At 40.4% G+C, this 20541-nt stretch overlaps 1 protein-coding gene across 1 annotated transcript in view; it reads left to right on the top strand.

The window, feature by feature from the left end:
* Window positions 1-1454: 1454 nt before the first annotated feature.
* Window positions 1455-20541, top strand: part of LOC124612122 (NEDD8-activating enzyme E1 regulatory subunit) — a 45792-nt gene continuing 26705 nt past the window's right edge. The window contains exons 1-4 of the mRNA XM_047140302.1: window positions 1455-1600; window positions 1713-1877; window positions 1959-2141; window positions 4139-4485. Of these exons, the coding sequence (XP_046996258.1) occupies window positions 1533-1600; window positions 1713-1877; window positions 1959-2141; window positions 4139-4485 (763 nt within the window). The 5' untranslated portion in view covers window positions 1455-1532. The remainder of the gene's footprint in view (window positions 1601-1712; window positions 1878-1958; window positions 2142-4138; window positions 4486-20541) is intronic.

Genomic DNA, 20541 nt, shown 5'->3' with positions numbered 1-20541 from the left:
TTCACTTGCTGCCCTCCTGAAAGTTGTGGAAGTAGCATTTACAACGCTAATGTGCATGTAAGCATAGTGGTGGGAGGAAGCATGTGTAAAAAAGTTCATGTCTGTCTAAACCCAGGTTAACACTTTGCCACTCAGCAGTTGCTGGTTGATAATCACTCTTTTATAGCTGCTGGGCTACAGCTGCAGCAACTGTAGATTGGCAACAATAGTGACAACTGGTCAGTGACTGGTTGGTGACTGTAGAATTGCTGCTGGTGATGAATTGCAGCAATTGACCAAGTGTGACTGTGCATCCGCTTTTATCCTCGAGCTGCAGAAGGATGCCAATCTGTGATCTATTTTGTGGCTTCAGGAAGTAGTTCCTAGTGTTACTGCCCTCTGTAGTGGCTGAACTAACTATTGGCAACAAGTGAGGTAGCACAGTTTTTACCACACTGGACTCGCATTCTGGAGGACAACGGTTCAAATCAGCATCTGTCCAACCAGATTTTTTCTGTGATTTCCCTAGATCGCTCCAAGCAAATGCTGGGATGGTTCCTTTAAAACGGGCATGGCCATTTTTCTTCCCTTTCGTAATCCGAGCTTGTGCTCAATCTCTAATAGCTACACTGTCGACAGTACATTAAACTCTAATCTTCCTTCCTTATTATTGGCAGATAGAATGGACTCTTTGCGGCTCTTGTTGCGAAAGCATAAATACATTCCTATTTACGAATGCCATAAGGTTTCGACTTATTGGAACTTTGTGCGCCGTGACTGGAGACTGCCTGGCTGGTGGTACCTCTGCAGCTATTGCTGTGCGCCATATGAGATGGTGTAGACAGCAGTAAGATAAATTTTATACAGGAAAAAAAATCTCGTTTGATAGGTTGAAAGTAAGCAAGCTGTGAAAGCTGAGAAACATCTAAAATGAGTATGATACGATTAAATTGCGCGAATATAAATCACCTCTCAAGGTATCATAGAACTCGAGGTACGCTACAGATCAGTCTGTAACCACAACCAAATCGGCCGAACTCAGCCGAAAGCCAGATGTACCGTGCTCATTTCAGCGATTCATGAAAATTACGGAAGAGGAAATCAGAACACAGACCGCCAGACACACCGAGTGGGGTGGCACAGTGGTTAGCACACTGGACTCGCATTCGGGAGGACGACTGTTCAAACTCGCGTATGGCCATCCCGATTTATGTTTTCCATCATTTCCCTAAATCGCTTCAGGCAAATGTTGGGATTGTGCCTTTGAAAGGATAATGCCGACTTTCTTCCCCATTCTTCCCTAATCCGATGGGGTCGATGGTCCCTTCCCCCAAATCAACCAACCAACCACCAGAGTGACCAGACACTCTCCCAAAGCTTGTCGGTGTTTTTGTTCTGTCCAAAGATATTATTGGATGATTTTGGCCAAAGACATGGATAACATCACCTCGGTTTTTTGTCTGTGACGAGGAGGTGAATCTCCTTGGTGTGTGTGTATACAATTGTTCCATACCGAGGTAGTGAAGGTTGATTGCTTGTGTTTATTGTTTGAAATGGCATCGCCGGCGCCGAAGTCGCCGGAGCAGTCAGATAAGTCAAAGAAATACGATCGTCAGCTCAGGTTAACAACTTTCTGCACTTCATATTGCTCTTTTGTGTTGTTAATTTTTAGTTGCGCCTTTGCGTCCATGAAACATCAGATGTGATATTTATTAACGACTATTATTGTGCAGATTGTGGGGTGATCACGGTCAAGCTGCGTTGGAGTTATCGCAAGTATGTCTTATTAATGCAAATGGCTTGGGAACAGAAATTCTCAAATCGTTGGTGTTGCCAGGTATCGGCGCTTTTACAATTGTAGATGGCAAGAAAGTGACGGAAGAGGATATTGGATGCAAGTAAGCACAAACACAATGCCGAATAGGTTATAACAAACTGTTCAGCGTTTGAGTCTACATGAGCACCAATTTTCTCTCTAGTTTCTTTCTAGATGTGGATAGCTGTGGTAAATCACGGGCACAGGTAGCAACACAGCTGTTGTTAGAACTGAATCCTGATGTTCGCGGTGATTATGTTGATGAAGATGTGGAACAACTATTAGAGAACAGCGCAGACTTTTTCAACAATTTCACAGTGGTGATTGGTTCATCATTAACAGAAAGGTAATTGTTTTTTATAGCTTACATTGGTGATCCGTATGGATAATGAAGTCTAGAGTTTGATGCATTACCCTGGCAAGGTTGAGTTTGAACTCTGTTAGTATGAGGATGTCATCACCAAACATTATTTTTTTCGAAATATCTTTTAATGTAATGTTAATTAGAAAATAGTTACTGTTCCTTAAGTACAGGAGTGTAGCCAGCACTGAATTCTAGGACCACACATGCTATACCCCCCTAGTCTGAGCTTAGTTTTGTTGCTGTAGTAGGCTGTCACTGTGATCCTGATTGCAAGAAGGATGCAGTTAATGCCATAACATTTATTTTCTCAGGGAAAATCTTGGGGTCACACCAAAGCTTGGCCAAGTTCTCATATTATATGAATAACAAAAATTTTGTGAAATCTAACCTGGATTAAAGTTCAAGCAGCTATTCATTGTTGCTTTACAGCTTATAATTCTAGTTGTTGATAAACACATAGTGGAGGTGACGCGATTGCATATGAGATATACCTTCATGACCTTCAAAGTCTTACATTATCAAGTCCAGTACATTTTCTCCAAAAAATGGTGTTTGTTGCTAATAATAAAAATCAGTTTCAGCTGAACTGTGATGCAGCAGACACTGCAAGACACAAAAAATAATTTTAACATAGACTTTGCTGGAATTATTGAACCTTCCAATACAACCCATCTGCATTGACGTACGACCTTGTCAGAATGACAGACACAAACCACTCCTTCAAATTGGGCCTCACGAAAGCTTTACCATAACTATAGTTACTATTTCTCTCATATTCATTAGCTTCACCAACTCGGAACCAAACTGACACCTCTGAACCTAGCATTAGGTCACAATACAAACCAGTCTTATCATCACAACCTATGCTCTAAAAACCAATAAAGAAGCAAAATAAATATTCTGACTGTTCTGTTCAACCTCCATTTGCACACATATGACATGATGCACCATAACATGATTTCATGACACGTTACATCTGATAGATTCAACCGGTGCCTATTTTGCCTTCTTGTGTAGGACTCAGAATGGAGTTTCTTTCTTATGAGAATGCCTTCAGTATGCTCCCATGTAACATAAAGCAAGCTGTTGGAATTTCCAATTAGCTTTAGAGAAAACCATACCTGAATGGTCATATGTAAAGATTATCTGATTGTGTGTGCGCAAAGACTGAAAATTCCTGATTGCTGCATGGCAGCAAGGTGTATTCATTGATAAGCAGCTGAACAAGTAGCAGTGTATTGTAACTAGGTCTGTGTTGTGACCAACTTACGTATCTAATTTCTGTGGATAATATCAAAGTATTTCTGTAAATACTGAACTCTCAGCAGAAAATAAACAGCAGCATCTTTTGATATTATGTGCCTTGATTCATTCATGTCTCCTTGATATGATCTGCAGAACATGATCAGTGAAGTCAATCAAAAAATTACATGCTGTACTAGATTGTTATATATGTGCATATACCTGTACCATGAGAGCAGAATTGTAAATGTATTGGAATAAGCAGAACTGCAGATGCATTAAAATATCATAAACACCAGTTTTGAAAAAAAGGGTAGGAAAAATATCAGTCGAAAGAAATGAAAATGAAAGTTCCTTACATGGAGGTGCTTCAGTAGGACACACAGAAAAATCCTTGATAGAACTTCAGGATAGATTAAACCTGTGTGCCAGACTGGGACTTGCACCCAGAGCCTTACATTTCACAGACAACATTCTTGCTGAGTAAGCTATCTCAGGGATGACTCTCAATCCTCTTCCCCTTCTGTGAGTAGCTCTCGACTTTATTTCAAACTTGGAAACTATTCATGTAATTTGCTAGAACAGTTGTCATAAAAGGATGAATACTCTTGGATAATGGTTTTCGTCTGTCACTTTCAAAGTTAATTAAAGTCAGTAGTGTACTAACAATGTTTCTTCATAAGTATATGGAATTTTTATATTGCTGTGTTATTTATGTAGGCCTACTTCTGTTTCAGAGTTCTCATCCCATTATCAAAAAAGTTGTGGGAGTTGGATATACCTTTCATTGTCTGTCGCAGCTATGGGTTTGTCGGCTATGCGAGAATACAAGTTGCAGAACACACAGTAATTGAAACCCATCCTGACAACCAAATGCCAGATCTGCGGCTTGATAAACCTTTTTCTGCTCTCCAGAATCATATAGATTGTATAAATCTAGATTTAATGGAATATAAAGATCATGCACATGTTCCTTATGTAATTATACTGTATAAATACCTTCAGAAATGGAGAGAGCAAAATGGAGGCAGGTTACCAAATACTTTTAAGGAAAAGGAGAGGTTACGAGAAATGATTAGACAAGGTATGGTTAATTACTTATGTCTTATGCACTTTCGCAATCTTTCTGCAAAATAATGCATATTTTATGCTTCGTGACTTTTCAGAAATAGTGATATTAAGTTCACTGGTGTTTAATGGTAATAAATTTGTGTAATTTGTAGGATTATTCCAAATTAAGAGATATTGAGACTTACAGAAAGCCATTCCGTTTGAGAAGTCTTACCATAAACTTCTCAAAGTAAAGTTTCTCACCAGCTACACGTCTCTGAATGTGTGGTGACTTTGATTCAAGCGAAGCAGAATGAAACAAATGGCTACAGGACATTTTGTGACCTTGAAACAAAACCGTAACTAAAATAAAGGCAGGCAGGTCGAAAGTGCACATATGAAATCAAAATCTGTTACTAGGTAACGTTCAATACCATGTTGTTCTGACCCATACACTGTAACATGTATGGATTCAACTAGGTGCGCTGTCCACACTGTGGTTGAGATATTTTTGTTAAAACGTGTCCCGTTCTCATGTTGGTCCTGTGAGTCATCCACTGTGTGATGAGGGGTCCTGCAATGATATACTCAAAATTTCAGCTGTTCCGGCCACACTCATTTGGGTTTACACCAATAGAAACTGTCAGCCATTCCAGCCAGGTGAAATCTACAGCGTATTGCTAGCCTCCACAGGCTGCTTTCACCACATCGGCCTGTTAGGAATACAGCAGATGTACATACATCATGTTGTTGTTGTTGTGGTCTCCAGTCCTGAGACTGGTTTGATGCTGCTCTCCATGCTACTCTATCCTGTGCAAGCTTCTTCATCTCCCAGTACCTACTGCAGCCTACATTCTTCTGAATCTGCTTAGTGTATTCATCTCTTGGTCTCCCTCTACGATTTTTACCCTCCACGCTGCCCTCCAGTACTAAATTTGTGATCCCTTGATGCCTCGGAACATGTGCTACCAACCGATCCCTTCTTCTGGTCAAGTTGTGCCACAAACTCCTCTTCTCCCCATTTCTATTCAATACCACCTCATTAGTTATGTGATCTACCCATCTAATGTTCAGCATTCTTCTGTAGCGCCACATTTCGAAAGCTTCTATTCTCTTCTTGTCCAAACTATTTATCGTCCATGTTTCACTTCCATACATGGCTACACTCCATACAAATACTTTCAGAAACCACTTCCTGACACTTAAATCAATTCTCGATGTTAACAAATTTCTCTTCTTCAGACACGCTTTCCTTGCCATTGACAGTCTACATTTTATATCCTCTCTACTTCGACCATCATCAGTTATTTTGCTCCCCAAATAGCAAAACTCCAATACTTCTTTAAGTGTCTCATTTCCTAATCTAATTCCCTCAGCATCACCCAACTTAATTCGACTACATTCCATTATCCTCGTTTTGCTTTTGTTGATGTTCGTCTTATACCCTCCTTTCAAGACACACTCAATTCCGTTCAACTGCTCTTCCAAGTTCTTTGCTGTCTCTGGCAGAATTACAATGTCATCGGCAAACTTCAAAGTTTTTATTTCTTCTCCATGGATTTTAATACCTACTCCGAACTTTTCTTTTGTTTCCTTTACTGCTTGCTCATTATACAGATTGAATAGCATCTGGGAGAGGCTACAACCCTGTCTCACTCCCTTCCCAACCACTGCTTCCCTTTCATACCCCTCGACTCTTATAACTGCCATCTGGTTTCTGTACAAATTGTAAATAGCCTTTTGCTCCTTGTATTTGACCCCTGCCATGTTCAGAATTTGAAAGAGAGTATTCCAGTCAACATTTTCAAAAGCTTTTTCGAAATCTACAAATGCTAGAAATGTAGGTTTGCCTTTCCTTAATCTTTCTTCTAAGATAAGTCGTAGTGTCAGTATTGCCTCATGTATTCCAACATTTCTACGGGATCCCAACTGATCTTCCCCGAGGTCAGCTTCTACCAGTTTTTCCATTCGTATGTAAAGAATTCTCGTTAGTATTTTGCAGCTGTGACTTATTAAACTGATAGTTTGGTAATTTTCACATCTGTCAACACCTGCTTTCTTTGGGATTGGAATTATCATATTCTTCTTGAAGTCTGAGGCAATGTCGCCTGTCTCATACATCTTGCTCACCAGATGGTAGAGTTTTGTCAGGACTGGCTCTCCCAATGTTGTCAGTAGTTCTAATGGAATGTTGTCTACTCCCAGAGCCTTGTTTCGACTTGTACATCATACAGGATTTTAAGTTTTACTTACATTGGTTTTATGTCTACCAAATTCTGTAATACATCTGCTGGCCTGGCTTATTCAGTAGGCATGCTTTGTACACATTTGACAAACCTCTTTTGGGAATGCTTAGTTTTATTATGACAGTCCACCAATGCGGTTTGATGCTTAATGTGGATAAGTTCCCAAATGCAGGGACTCCATAGTTGGCCATCAGCTGTACCAAAATATAACCATTACCTACCTGAAGATGCAACAGTTCTGACATGAATGTGCTAGTTGCAAATAAAACACCTTCATACAGCTGTGTGGGCTCTGGAAACATCTAGTCATTCTTGACTTCTTAATAATTATTATAATTTTATGATAATTTGAATGGTTGTTTAGTGTCTTATTCATGTCTCTGAGCTGTGGTTGTCTTCCCCAGAAAGTTGTTTTAATTGTTAAGGCTGTGATGTGTTCAATGGTCACAAGTGTTTCTGGCTGTTCCAGTTTCTTAACTATTCAACCAAGTGATATTATTTCTCCAGACTCTCAGCAGTCATTTTTGCTGTCTACTAATCTTCAGTTGCTTTCTTAGTGCTTGATTGTTGGAGTTGTGGTAATCTGTCTGGGCCTGATAAAAATATGCACACCCAGGCCTTACAACAGCCAGACCCTTCTCTATCAGAAGTGTTATGCATTGCACATGCTTTTGAAATCCACAGGCTGCACAGTAGACATTTTATTCTGGTTTAAGAACCTCTATTATGACTCCTGCAAGAATAGACTTGAGTAATGGGCTTCCACATTGGATCCAGGGTATATACGCCCCAGGATAACAGGGACTACCACAACAATTTTTTTTTATCCAGGAAAAATACAGGAATTTATTGGAATTCCAGAAATTTTTCATGGTTTTAGTTTTTTTTTTTTAAATTTTGACTGGTAAGAACTGTTACTCTAATGGAGAGTTTTAGTTTAGCCCTCTTCTGCAGAATAATATTGCAAAGTAAAACATAAACAAGAGAGTGGCACCAAAATAAAACTTTGGTGGCAAAGAAAATGCACCATTTATGACAACAGAACACAGTGCATCCACAAGTGTCTGCCGAAAGTACGATGTGTCAAAGGCTTTAGGAGGAAGACTATGCAATACAATTTCCTTTAAACAAGATGAATTATTCTATGTCTGAGAATGTACAATCAACCAAGGTGCATTTGACTCTCATTCGAAACTTAACACTTTGAGGACCAACCACTTGGGCCCAGAAGACCATTTAATTATGTCATTATTTAACATTTTTGTGTTTGATATATCTCAAAAGGTAACACACACTTAGAAAGACCAAGCTTCAAGATTAATTTTTCATAATTACATAAGCTCTTTCATAGATAACAAATAATAAAATAAAAATGGCAAAATTATAATTATCCTAAAAAAAAAGCGTGAGTTGAGAGGTCTGACTGGCTTTTCTATGGAAAAGTGAAATGCTCAATGGAACATGTATTCAGCCAGGTAACCCACAAAATGTTTGGCTCAACAGAAATATTCTCGTCAGAAATATTCAGCTGCTGCAATTCAAGCTGTGCTGCCTAACCACACCCTCGGAAAAAAACAGCAAAAAGTTGTGGACAATCAGTATTATAGGTGAAAGTTTATCTTTCCTTGCAGCTATACTTTATGTACATTAATTTAAACCATTAAGTTTCCCTGTTTGTGTGTTTGCACTATTTATCAGTGATGTTGCTATTTGCTGACTACATGTGTCCCATGCTCTGAATATCTGCTGTCATTGATCTCCGAGGTCATGTGATATGAACTATTATTGGCTGCCGTAAGTGCATAGCAATCTTGATTTCTGTGCTTCAGAACCTACCATGCTGTAATTGGTGGAATTCGTGTTTATACATTCATAATACAAAAATATGCAGTGTACCATAAGCCGTACATCAAAGATCTTTCAAAATGTGTTGTTTTTTGCTGGGTTTTGTTTCTTAAATTGCAAGGAAGTTCTGTGCTGGTGTATAAAACTTTTACCATTCAAAGGATTGATAAGTTTTACAGTTCTGAGGGAAAATACAAGTTGTGATCGAAAAGTAACTGGAACTTTTTAGCTTCGCGGGCTCTATACATGAGATTTTTTTAAAAAAAATTTCATATTATTAGTACACATGTTCCTGAAGTATGTTTACCTTTTCAGCTCTTTTGAATTTTTAGGTTATTTTTGACAGTCGAAAAGGTTATAGTTGTTTTCGTGTGCTCAGCAAAGTTTAACTTTTCAAAAAGATGGATCAAGGAATTTACATTAAATTTTTTTTAAAAATGGAACAAAGTGCAAAACTGCATTCAAAATGTTGACTGTGGCTTTTGGTGAATCTACTATGAGTAAGATTATGAATAGTATAAACATTCCAAACAGGGTCGAGAAGACATTGAAGACAACTGCCCTGGACACACTAGCACATCAATTACTGATGACAGTGGGAAAGAAATAAAGAAAATCGCCATCAGAGAGGTTGCTGAAAATGTCGGCATATCCTTTTGCTCATGCCAAGCAATTTTTTCGGATGTTTTGTACATGAAATGTGAAGCAGCAAAGTATGTTCTGAAATTGTTGAATTTTGACCAAAAATGACAATGCATAGACTCTGCTGAGGAATTACAGAATGAGGTTGACAGTGATCTAGAACTAATGAAGAAGTTTATAACACGTGTTGAAACGGATATATGGGTATGATGTTGAAGTAAAGTCCCAACAGAAACTGCTGACGAGCCAAGACCAAAGGAAATTTAACAAGTTTGATCACATGTGAATATTCTTCTAATCGTTTTCTTTGATTACAATGGGACAGTGCATCATGAATTCCTGCCATATGGTCATACAGCCAATAAGGGAATACTACCTGGAAATTATGCACCGTTTGCATAAACCACTCATGGAAATTGCATCATGATAATGCTTCTGCTCACATCTCAATGCTTGTACATAATTTTTTGGCAAAAACAAAACCATTATACAAAATTCTTAAGGCTTTCATGGCCACTTGTTGGCAAACTACCTGTTGGCTTTTGCCTCGTGTTCTTCGGCTGAAGTTTGATGATTTTTCCTGATATTTCGCCAGCAGGAGTGGTTGGAATTGTCGAAGCTTCACACTCCATTGCTGTTGGTTGACTTGAGCCGAGCTCGCAACTGCAGACCATGTGTACCTTGCGCGCCAATGTCCAAGGGCTTCTCCTTAATCATTTCCGGTGCAGTGAAGCCTCGGACATTGGCACGCCAGGTACATATAGTCTGCGGCGGTGAGCTCGGTTCCGGTCTGCCACTCATGCTGGAGAAAGGTCAGAAAAATCATCGAATGAATGTCAGCCGAGGCACCCGATACAGAAGCCAACAGGCATCTTGTCAAAACCATAATGTTGCCTTGGCCACTGTATTCACAGGACATGGCCCTCTGTGACTTCTTTCTACTCCCAAGGCTGAAAAGAAGCATGAAAGGGTGTCATATTGCCACCATTGATGAGATAAAAACAGAATTGCTGAAGGATCTGAATACCATAGCAAAAAGTGAGTTCCAGAAGCATGGCACAAGTGTATTGCATTTGAGCGAGATTACTTTGAAGGGGACAAAGTTGATGTTGATGAAAAAATAAAGATTCCTCAAGAAAAAAAAAAATCCTGTTACTTTTTGATCACACCTTGTATATTATCTCTTAACGTGGAAGAACTGTACTTTTAACCAGGCTATGGTGTACTTTCGGCCGGGAAAAAGTGAATTTTGACTCAGGAAAAAGTAAAGTCTGTTTTTAACCAGGAAATGTGGAGAAAATCCGGGATTTTTTTTTCTTGTCTGCATATGCACCCTGTGGATCATAATGTGATAAACATGTCTTGCTTGGCAGAAGCATGCTAGCCCCATTTTACACCAACCTCTTGTTGTTTAGAGTTGCTGGTCATGGCAGCTTCAGATGAACCCTAGTTGTCCAGACAGTTTTACGTTGCATTCATGCTGTGAATGTACTCATTACCAAGTAGAAAGTCACCAATATTTTTCTAAAGGGCCTATTGCAGAGAAGTGTCAAAGTGCAGCAGGTATCGGGCAACATGCTTTGTCAGTTCAGATAAATAATGTTACAGGCTGGATCATGTAGTAGTACCTAGGAAGATTGTATAACATAGGATTACAGGAAGATCCAGTGATACACTACTGGCCATTAAAATTACTACACCACGAAGATGATGTGCTACAGACACAAAATTTAACCAACAGGAAGAAGATGCTGTGATATGGAAATGATTAGCTTTTCAGAGCATTCACACAAGGTAGGCGCTTGTGGCGACACCTACAACGTGCTGACATGAGGAAAGTTTCCAACTGACTTCTCATACGCAAACAGCAGTTGACCGGCGTTGCCTGGTGAAACATTGTAGTGATGCCTCGTGTAAGGAGGAGAAATGCATACCATCACGTTTCCGACTATTATAAAGGTCGGATTGTAGCCTATCCCGATTGCGGTTTATCGCATCACGACATTGCTGCTCGCGTTGGTCGAGATCCAATGACTGTTAGCAGAATATGGAATCGGTGAGTTCAGGAGGGTAATACGAAACACCGTGCTGGATCCCAACGGCCTCGTATCACTAGCAGTCGAGATGATAGGCATCTTATCCGCATAGCTGTAACATATTGTGCAGCCACGTCTCGATCCCTGAGTCAACAGATTGGGGACATTTGCAAGACAACAACCATCTGCACGAACAGTTCGACGACGTTTGCAGCAGCATGGACTATCAGCTCCAAGACCATGGCTGCGGTTACCCTTGACACTGCATTACAAACAGGAGTGCCTGCGATGGTGCACTCAATGATGAACCTGGGTGCACAAATGGCAAAACGTCATTTTTTCAGATGAATCCAGGTTCCGTTTACAGCATCATGATGGTTTGCATCCGTGTTTGGCGACATCGTGCTGAACGCACATTGGAAGCGTGTATTCGTCATCGCCATACTGGCGTATCACCCGGCGTGATGGTATGGGGTGCCACTGGCTACACGTGTCGGTCACCTCTTGTTCGCATTGACAGCACTTTGAACAGTGGACGTTACATTTCAGATGTGTTGCGACCCATTGCTCTACCCTTCATTAGATCCCTGAGAAACCCTACATTTCAGCAGGATAATGCACAACCGCATGTTGCAGGTCCTGTACGGGCCTTTCTGGATACAGAAAATGTTTGACTGCTGCCCTGGCCAGCACATTCTCCAGATCTCTCACCAACTGAAAACATCTGGTCAATGGTGGCCAAGCAACTGGCTCATCACAATACGCCAGTCACTACTCTTGATGAATTGTAGTATCGTGTTGAAGCTGCATGGGCAGCTGTACCTGTACACGCCATCCAAGCTCTGTTTGACTCAGTGCCCAGGCGTATCAAGGCCGTTATTACAGCCAGAGGTGGTTGTTCTGGGTACTGATTTCTCAGGATCTATGCACCCAAATTGCGTGAAAATGTAATCACATGTCAATTCTAGTATAATATGAAAACTCATTTATCATCTGCCTTTCTTCTTGGTGTAGCAATTTTAATAGCCAGTAATGTATTTCTCTTTGATAATGGTGTGTCAGTCTCAATTACAAATCAGTCCACATATTTCAGTATTGATGGTGGACAACGTGCAAGCGGAATTATGAGTGTGTGAAAGATTAGTACTTTCCAAAGACCATACCTTTTGCCCCTCTCTCAAATTCGGTTGTGCTGCACTTGTTAAAGCCTTTCTCTCCTCCTTCCATTCCCTACTGTGGAAACACTTTTAGACCATCAACCCTACCAGTCGGACTCAGCAAAGACCAATGTCGAATCCTGCTTGACTCAGTTCACTGGTCCATCCAAACACGATCCACCCCCACAGCCCCCAAATCATCCACTGTTAACTTTCCAGAATTTTTTACCTCAAACCTTGCCTTACCATCACTCACCAAATCACTCAACATGTAAACTAACCTTACATCCTCAGAAAAAACCACCTAAAAACTGATCCCAACTTTATACTCTACCTGCAGACAAAGGCTCCACCATTGTGATGACCCTGTAGCCTCTATTTACATTTACACCATACTCTGTAAAACGTTGTGAAGTGGATGGTAGAGAGTACTTTGCATTGTACCAGATATCAGGATTTCTTTTCATTCCATTCATATGGAGTGGGGGAAGAATGAATGTTTAAATGTCTCTATGCACTCAGTAATTAATCTAATCTTATCTTCACATTCCCCATGGGAACTAAACCTAGAGGGATGTATTATATTTTTACAGTCACCATTTAAAGCTGGTTCTTGAAATTTGTGAGTAGGCTTTCTTGAGACAGTTTGCACCTATCTTTAAGTGTCTGCCAGTTTAATTTCTTCAGGATTTCTGTGAGACACTCCTAAGGACTAGACAATCATATGGCCATTCATGCTCCCTTTACTAAACGTTCAGTATCCCTCGTTAGTCCTATTTGGCATGGGAGTGACAAACTTGAGGAATATGGGTCAAATGAGTGATTTGTAAGCAATCTCCTTTGTTGACTGATTGCATTTCACTAGCATTCTACCAACAAGCTGAAGTCTGCCACCTTCTCCAGCTACAGCCAAGCTTATGTGAGCATTTCATTCAAATCCCTACAGTGTGTTATGTCCAGGTATTATTATGAATTGATGGTTTCCAACTGTGACTCATCGACACTGTAGCCATCGGATACTATTTTATGAAGAGCACAGTACGTTTTTGAATATATAATGCAAGTTACCAATCTTTGCACCACTTTAAAATCTTACCAAGATCTGACATATATTTGTGCAGCTTTCTTCAGCCAGTACTTCGTTATGGGTAACTGCACCATCCGCTACAAGTCAGTGGTTACTATTAATATTGTTTGCAAGAATATTAATATACATGTATAGCAGAGACCTCAGCACACTGCCCTAGTACACACATCTGTTAATGAGTCTCCATCCGAATTTTCTATGTACTTCCAACAAAAAATACTCAACCCAATCACAAATTGAAAAGTATATGTTCGGAATCCATTCTGGTCGGGGTGGAGGAGATGATTCTCATCTAAAGATATCTCATGACATTTGATCTCATAATGTGTTCTAAGTCTTAACAACGAATCGATGCAGTGATATTGGACAGTAGTTTTGTGGATCAGTTCTGCTGGGCTTGTTATAGACGGAATCAAATAATGGAAAATCCAGGTTGGAATAATGAAAATATGGCCCCAACTGCCGGAGTTGGCAGTAGAGTGCATGTGAATGAATGGTATGTGTTTTTCTTTTTTCTGACTAAGACTGTGGCCGAAAGCTTATGCGTAAGTGTCCTTTAATTGTGCCTGTCTGCAACTTAACATGCCATATTTATAGTAAGTAGCAATCGATCTTTTCCCACATCATTAATATTGTGAAAAGGATAGATTGCTACTCACCGTACTGTGGAGATTTTGAGCCGCAGACAGGCACAACAAAAAAACTGCGCACACACACACACACACACACACACACACACACACGAAAACAACACTGACTGGCTGCCAAGGCCAGGCCTGTCCTATAGACTGGTGTGAGCTGTGCTTGCTTCCGATTGCTGGACACATCTTTCGTGCGAGGGTTGTACAGTATAGTTTAGAGGGCTGGCTTGACTGCAAATTAATATAGAATGTGTAGGGTTTCATCAGGCCCTGGAACTTCGTTCAGTTTTAGCGATTTCAAATGTTTCTCAACACCACAGGCGCTAGCATCTAAATCACTGATTTTGCAGTGGTATGAGTGTTAAACTGGGGCAATACCCTTGGATTTTCATTTGCAAAGGAACAGAATTTACCATTTCTGCTTTTGCTTTGCTGCTACCTCTGCCCCCACCCCACCCTCCTATTTCAGTTCCTGTCCTGACCATGAGTGTCTGGACACTAATTTCAGTACCACTAACAGCCTTAACATATGACCAAAATTTCTCTTGTTTTTGTGTGAGATACTTCTACAATATTCTGCTGTGGTAGTTGTTGAAGGTTTCACAACTTGTGCTCTTGACATCTAAATTCACTTTCAGCATCTCCCTATCTCTAGCCTTTTGCTTTGTTTTATACCTATTATCAGTAGTCTCAGTTTCTTTAAGTGTACCATAGAGTGTCCCTACCATCACAAACTGTTGTACAAAGTACATAACTATCAAGTCCATTGTCAAATATTCTTGTAAACCTGAACCACAATTCTTCTAGATGCTACTTTCCAGAGCTAAATGTTTTGAGCTCCTTATTGAAATAGGGAAATAGGACATTACTAGCTCTTTATCTGGTTTGCAGAAAATACAAACCCTTCTGTGAGTTTTATTTGATCCATGTTGTTGTTGTTGTTGTTGTTGTTGTGGTCTCAGTCCTTAGACTGGTTTTATGCTACTCTATCCTGTGCAAGCTTCTTCATCTCCCAGTACCTACTGCAACCTACATCCTTCTGAATCTGCTTAGTGTATTCATCTCTTGGTCTCCCTCTATGATTTTTACCCTCCATGCTACCCTCCAATACTAAATTGGTGATCCCTTGATGCCTCAGAACGTGTCCTACCAACCGATCCCTTCTTCTAGTCAAGTTGTGCCACAAACTCCTCTTCTCCCCAATTCTGTTCAATACCTCCTCATTAGTTATGTGAGCTACCCATCTAATCTTCAGCATTCTTCCGAAGCACCACATTTCGAAAGCTTCTATTCTCTTCTTGTCCAAACTATTTATCGTCCATGTTTCACTTCCATACATGGCTACACTCCATACAAATACTTTCAGAAACCACTTCCTGACACTTAAATCAATACTCGATGTTAACAAATTTCTCTTCCTCAGAAACACTTTCCTTGCCATTGCCAGTCTACATTTTATATCCTCTCTACTTCAACCACAATCAGTTATTTTGCTCCCCAAATAGCAAAACTCCAATACTTCTTTAAGTGTCTCATTTCCTAATCTAATTCCCTCAGCATCACCCGAGTTAACTCGACTACATTCCATTATCCGCATTTTGCTTTTGTTGATGTTCATCTTATATCCTCCTTTCAAGACACTGTCCATTCCGTTCAATTGCTCTTCCAAGTTCTGTGCTGTCTCTGACAGAATTACAATGTCGTCGGCGAACCTTAAAGTTTTTATTTCTTTTCCATGGATTTTAATACCTACTCCAAATTTTTTTTTTGTTTCCTTTACTGCTTGCTCAAAATACAGATTGAATAACATCGGGGAGAGGCTACAACCCTGTCTCACTCCCTTCCCAACCACTGCTTCCCTTTCATGTCCCTCGACTCTTATAACTGCCATCTGGTTTCTGTACAAATTGTAAATAGCCTTTCGCTCCCTGTATTTTACCCCTGCCACCTTCAGAATTTGAAAGAGAGTATTCCAGTCAGCATTGTCAAAAGCTTTCTCTAAGTCTACAAATGCTAGAAACGTAGGTTTGCCTTTTCTTAATCTACAACTGCCTCATGGTTACTGATAACATTTTCTTTGTGGACAACCTCAAAAAGCCCAGGTTTGTTTCTTGTTATTAGACCCAATATTTTTCCTTCGTGAATGGGCTTATGAACAATCCATTCTAAATAATTTCAGAGAATGCATGTAGTAAGGTTTCACAGGATGTAAATTTTCTAGTTACAATGGGAGATGAGCCTGGTGGTCAATAGAAAGGTCAGATTGAGTTTATACCCACCAATGATATTGAGGCTTGCACACACAATCTTGCATGTGGTTTTAATTTCTGCGTTGTTGGATTTACATTTCTTATCAACTGCCACAAATACACCATCTCCATTTGTTAGCTTATACTTTTAATGTACACTTACATTTTCCCCAAATATTTCCCTGCCATCAATGTTAGCTTTTAGCCCATTTTGTGTACGTAGTATAAAGTGAGCACAGCTTTTAGGAATGCTTCTAACACTGCCACTTTGTTGTTAATACTTTGGCAGTTAATCACTTAAGATTTTAATATTCTCACCCATAGGATGCATTTCTTTGGATCTCGGATGGGTACTTCTGGGTACCCTATCTGGACTTGATGGTACCCTATCTATCACTGTCTGGACTGGATGGAGAGTTGCCTAATCTAAAAAACTCTTGTTTGCATCCCACACAGTTAGCTATCTGGTAACAGTCTCTGATGTGTTGTGAACACCTTTCCATTTAGGGGAACCCTACAGTTCTCAGCCTTATGGCACAAGCCCAAAAGTAACAGCCTACCTTCTCACAGAATCTTCATACAAGGCTATCTTCTCAACTGTCTCTGCCAGTGGCTTGAGTAATCCAAATATGATCACAGAGCCCAGACGACAGGCATCATTTGTTCCAGTGTGTGCTACAATGCGCAGTTGGATGACTTGTTCCCCCGGTAGCTGCCAAAATAGCTTCTTTGACATGTCGAAAGAGACCCCAAGAATACACACTGAGTGTAATTGGTGTTCCTTTTTGTCCCTTGCTGCCATTTCACTTAAGAGGCATCATTGTCAGCCGCGTGTTTGAAATGCCAGTAATTAATTAGAGTCCTCCTGTTTTGCATTTGTCATGTTTTGATACTGGTCACAGCAGGTTTCCTGACAGCTGATGAAAGACTCACTGGCTCAGTTTTGATTCCAATGAAGGACAACACATGCCTCGAACTTGTTGGTTGTGGGATTAGTATAATACCATGAGTCTTCTGTGTTCCCTGTCTTCGCCGCACAGTGCACCTAACTCTATTACTGACATGCCACACTATCAGGTAGATGAGTAGTGATAGATCCTCCACTTTGTGTAATGGAGGCAGGATCTGCAGCAGAGGATAGTATCTTTAGGTACCTCTGGTACACGACTCTCAGTAACTCTCCCAACACACTGATTCACAGCAACTTCCAATCATTTGAATGTATTGTAGAAATGACATATAACACATGAAGCTGGTGTATGATCAGTTTTAGTCAGAGATTTCTTATACAACATTATGGGTACAGGACAGTTTTCATGCAGAAAGGATGTTTGAAAATATTGTATACTGTGTGTGTGTGGGGGGGGGGGGGGGGGGGGGGAGATGATTTGCGTGTGCTTATTTTAACTGAAGACATTGAAATGTCTTGAAAACTACACATTGGATCAAAAACCAGTTATAATTCCATTTGTTTGTCTCAGACGGAGAGAGTGGGAGACATCCATCAATACCGCTCTCGACCCACCACCCCACCCCAAGCGTGGGTGACGGGGGGTAGCGAAGTTTGAAGACTTCAGTTGGAACACCCCCCCCCAGTTGTTTTTGCATATTACAATTCTATGGTAAAATCTACATACTTTTTGTCTGAAGCATTTTCTTCGTTTTGCCATAGATGGCGCTAGAATCAGAGGAACAGAACTGTGTACACAGTTGTAATTTACAGCATGCCACTCAATGTTCCTTGAACATCCAACGGCATGTGGCACCACACCCCCATGCTGCGAGGGTAGAACTAGCCAGTGTTTCGAAACTTCTAATTGAAAACTCCATTCACAATACTGTATTCCTCTGACATATTGAACACAGGACTACTCGATACACTTCTGTGGCCATGGGTAGAGGTGAACACTACTCTACTTTTCCAGTTACAGTCAGTGTCCAGCTGTTGTACTGCCAATTTCAATACACTAGTGATCCACTTTTCAAAAGACTGCACACAGGACAAAAGCATGTCTGTGGGAATATCAGCAGAGACAGTTCTTATGTGGTCGACCATGTCTTTCTGGCCTTTTGGCACTTGCCATTACACCTTATCTTTTCAGTATACCCACAGAACGAAATCCAGCAACCTAGCAGATCAATTAAGAGGGCCACTTCTGCCAATCCACAGACCAGTATAAACACAGTCTAATACCTTCTATTCTTCAATTGAGTAATGTGCTGGGCAACCATCGTGGTGAAACCGCATACCCTGCAATAGTACCAGTAGTTCCTGTTCCAAAAACATTCAGTATTTGCATCCATTCAACATGCTGTTGATAAAATACAGACCAATAAATTTGTTCCCCATGATGCTGCACCATATGTTAACCGACTAAGGATGTTGATGGTCAACTTGCTGTAACCAGTGTGGGGATTGTCTACACTCCAGTAGTGCATATTATGATGGTTAACCCTACCACGGTTTGTGATTGTAGTCTCATCAGAAAATAGTACCTCAGCAAAGAATGTGGGGGTCGCTTGTATTTGTTGCTGTGCCCATTCGTAAAACTTATTGAAATCGATGGCATGAAGTTCTTGATACAGTGACACGTGGTATGGATGATACTTATGATGGTGCAGTGTTGTGACAATACTACCTAGGGACACACCAGAATGGTGGTGTAACTGCTGGGTGCTTCTCTGTGGGTCATGGTGCACTGCCACTATTTCATTAGCTTCTCCTGTAATACATTTGCTCTGTTTACTTTTGCTGGTCAGACATAAATGAATGAGAGCAAGCTTTCTCTGGAAAATGCTCAGCATACAAGCCAACAACAGCCTCAACATTTCTCATACATCCTCTGTAAATCAGGATCACTTCAATTTTTTCTTCTATGGTTGCTTCATTAATCATCCATTTGCATCCCTGTTCTCCAAATGATAGATAAGTGTGCAGGCAATAAGGTAGATAAGTTGCAGGCAATAAACGCTGCACAAATATTGTAATGTTTAGAGCCACTATCTGTTCTACGTCTGCACAATACGTGAACTTCAATCACAGTGTACTGCCAGTTATGATTTGTTGTACTTTGCTACACAGCCACAGTGGCACATCGAGTAGTCCCCTGTTTGATATATCAGAGGAATAGGGCTTCCAATTAGAAGTTATGAAATACTGGCCTGTCTTCCCCTCATAGCATGCAGATGGAGTCCCACATGCCATTGGATATTCAAGGGCCATTGAGTAGCAAGTTTTAAATAATGATTGTGTATCCATTTCTACTCCTCCAGTTACAGCACCATTTGTGCTGAAGCACAGAAAATGCTTCAGAAAAAACATATGTAAATCTTGCCATAGAATCATAAAGTGCAATAAAAACTAGGGGTTCCAATTGAAGGTTTCAAAATTGTCCTTCCCAACTGCCCGCCCACCAGCTGCGCTTGAGATGGGGTAGCAGATCAAGTGTGGTATCATTGGATGTGCCTCTCTGAGACAAACAAATTGGAATTATGACCTTTTTGGATCCGATGTACAGTTTTGAGATATTTCAATGTCTTCAGTTAAAAAAAAGTCTGTAGTATAATGAAAAAAAAGAAAAATCTCTCTCTTCCATAGGGTCCATATATTTACCTTTCTCGCATTCGGGAGGACGACGGTTCAATCCCGTCTCCGGCCATCCTGATTTAGGTTTTCCGTGATTTCCCTAAATCGTTTCGGGCAAATGCCGGGATGGTTCCTTTGAAAGGGCACGGCCGATTTCCTTCCCAATCCTTCCCTAACCCGAGCTTGCGCTCCGTCTCTAATGGCGTCGTTGTCGACGGGACGTTAAACACTAACCACCACCACCATCTACCTTTCTCTACTTTGTGTTGAATATCAACACTGTTTCCAGTTGTGTCTATTACACTTTTTCATCCCTTCAAAGCGTAGCAAATGTTGATGAGTTGCTTTTATCGGTGTTACAATGTTCTTTATATCACATAAATACCTTTTTACCAATTTATCCAGTTTATAGTTTACTGCAAACATGGCACTGTATTTTATTTATGTCTGATTTGATTTGTCGTTTTGGATTATCAGGAAAGGTTTATGTCCTGTATTGGGTTGAATTGTATTACCATTCCAAAAACCAGTTTTTATTCCTGCTTTATGAGATACATAGCTAAAGTTGTCAGTTATGTGTCCAGTGTCCTATATGGTAAGA

The sequence above is a fragment of the Schistocerca americana genome, chromosome 1, assembly GCF_021461395.2.
Source record: "Schistocerca americana isolate TAMUIC-IGC-003095 chromosome 1, iqSchAmer2.1, whole genome shotgun sequence".
In the NCBI taxonomy this organism is placed as follows: domain Eukaryota; kingdom Metazoa; phylum Arthropoda; class Insecta; order Orthoptera; family Acrididae; genus Schistocerca; species Schistocerca americana.
This window is presented reverse-complemented; position numbering and strand designations above follow the sequence as displayed.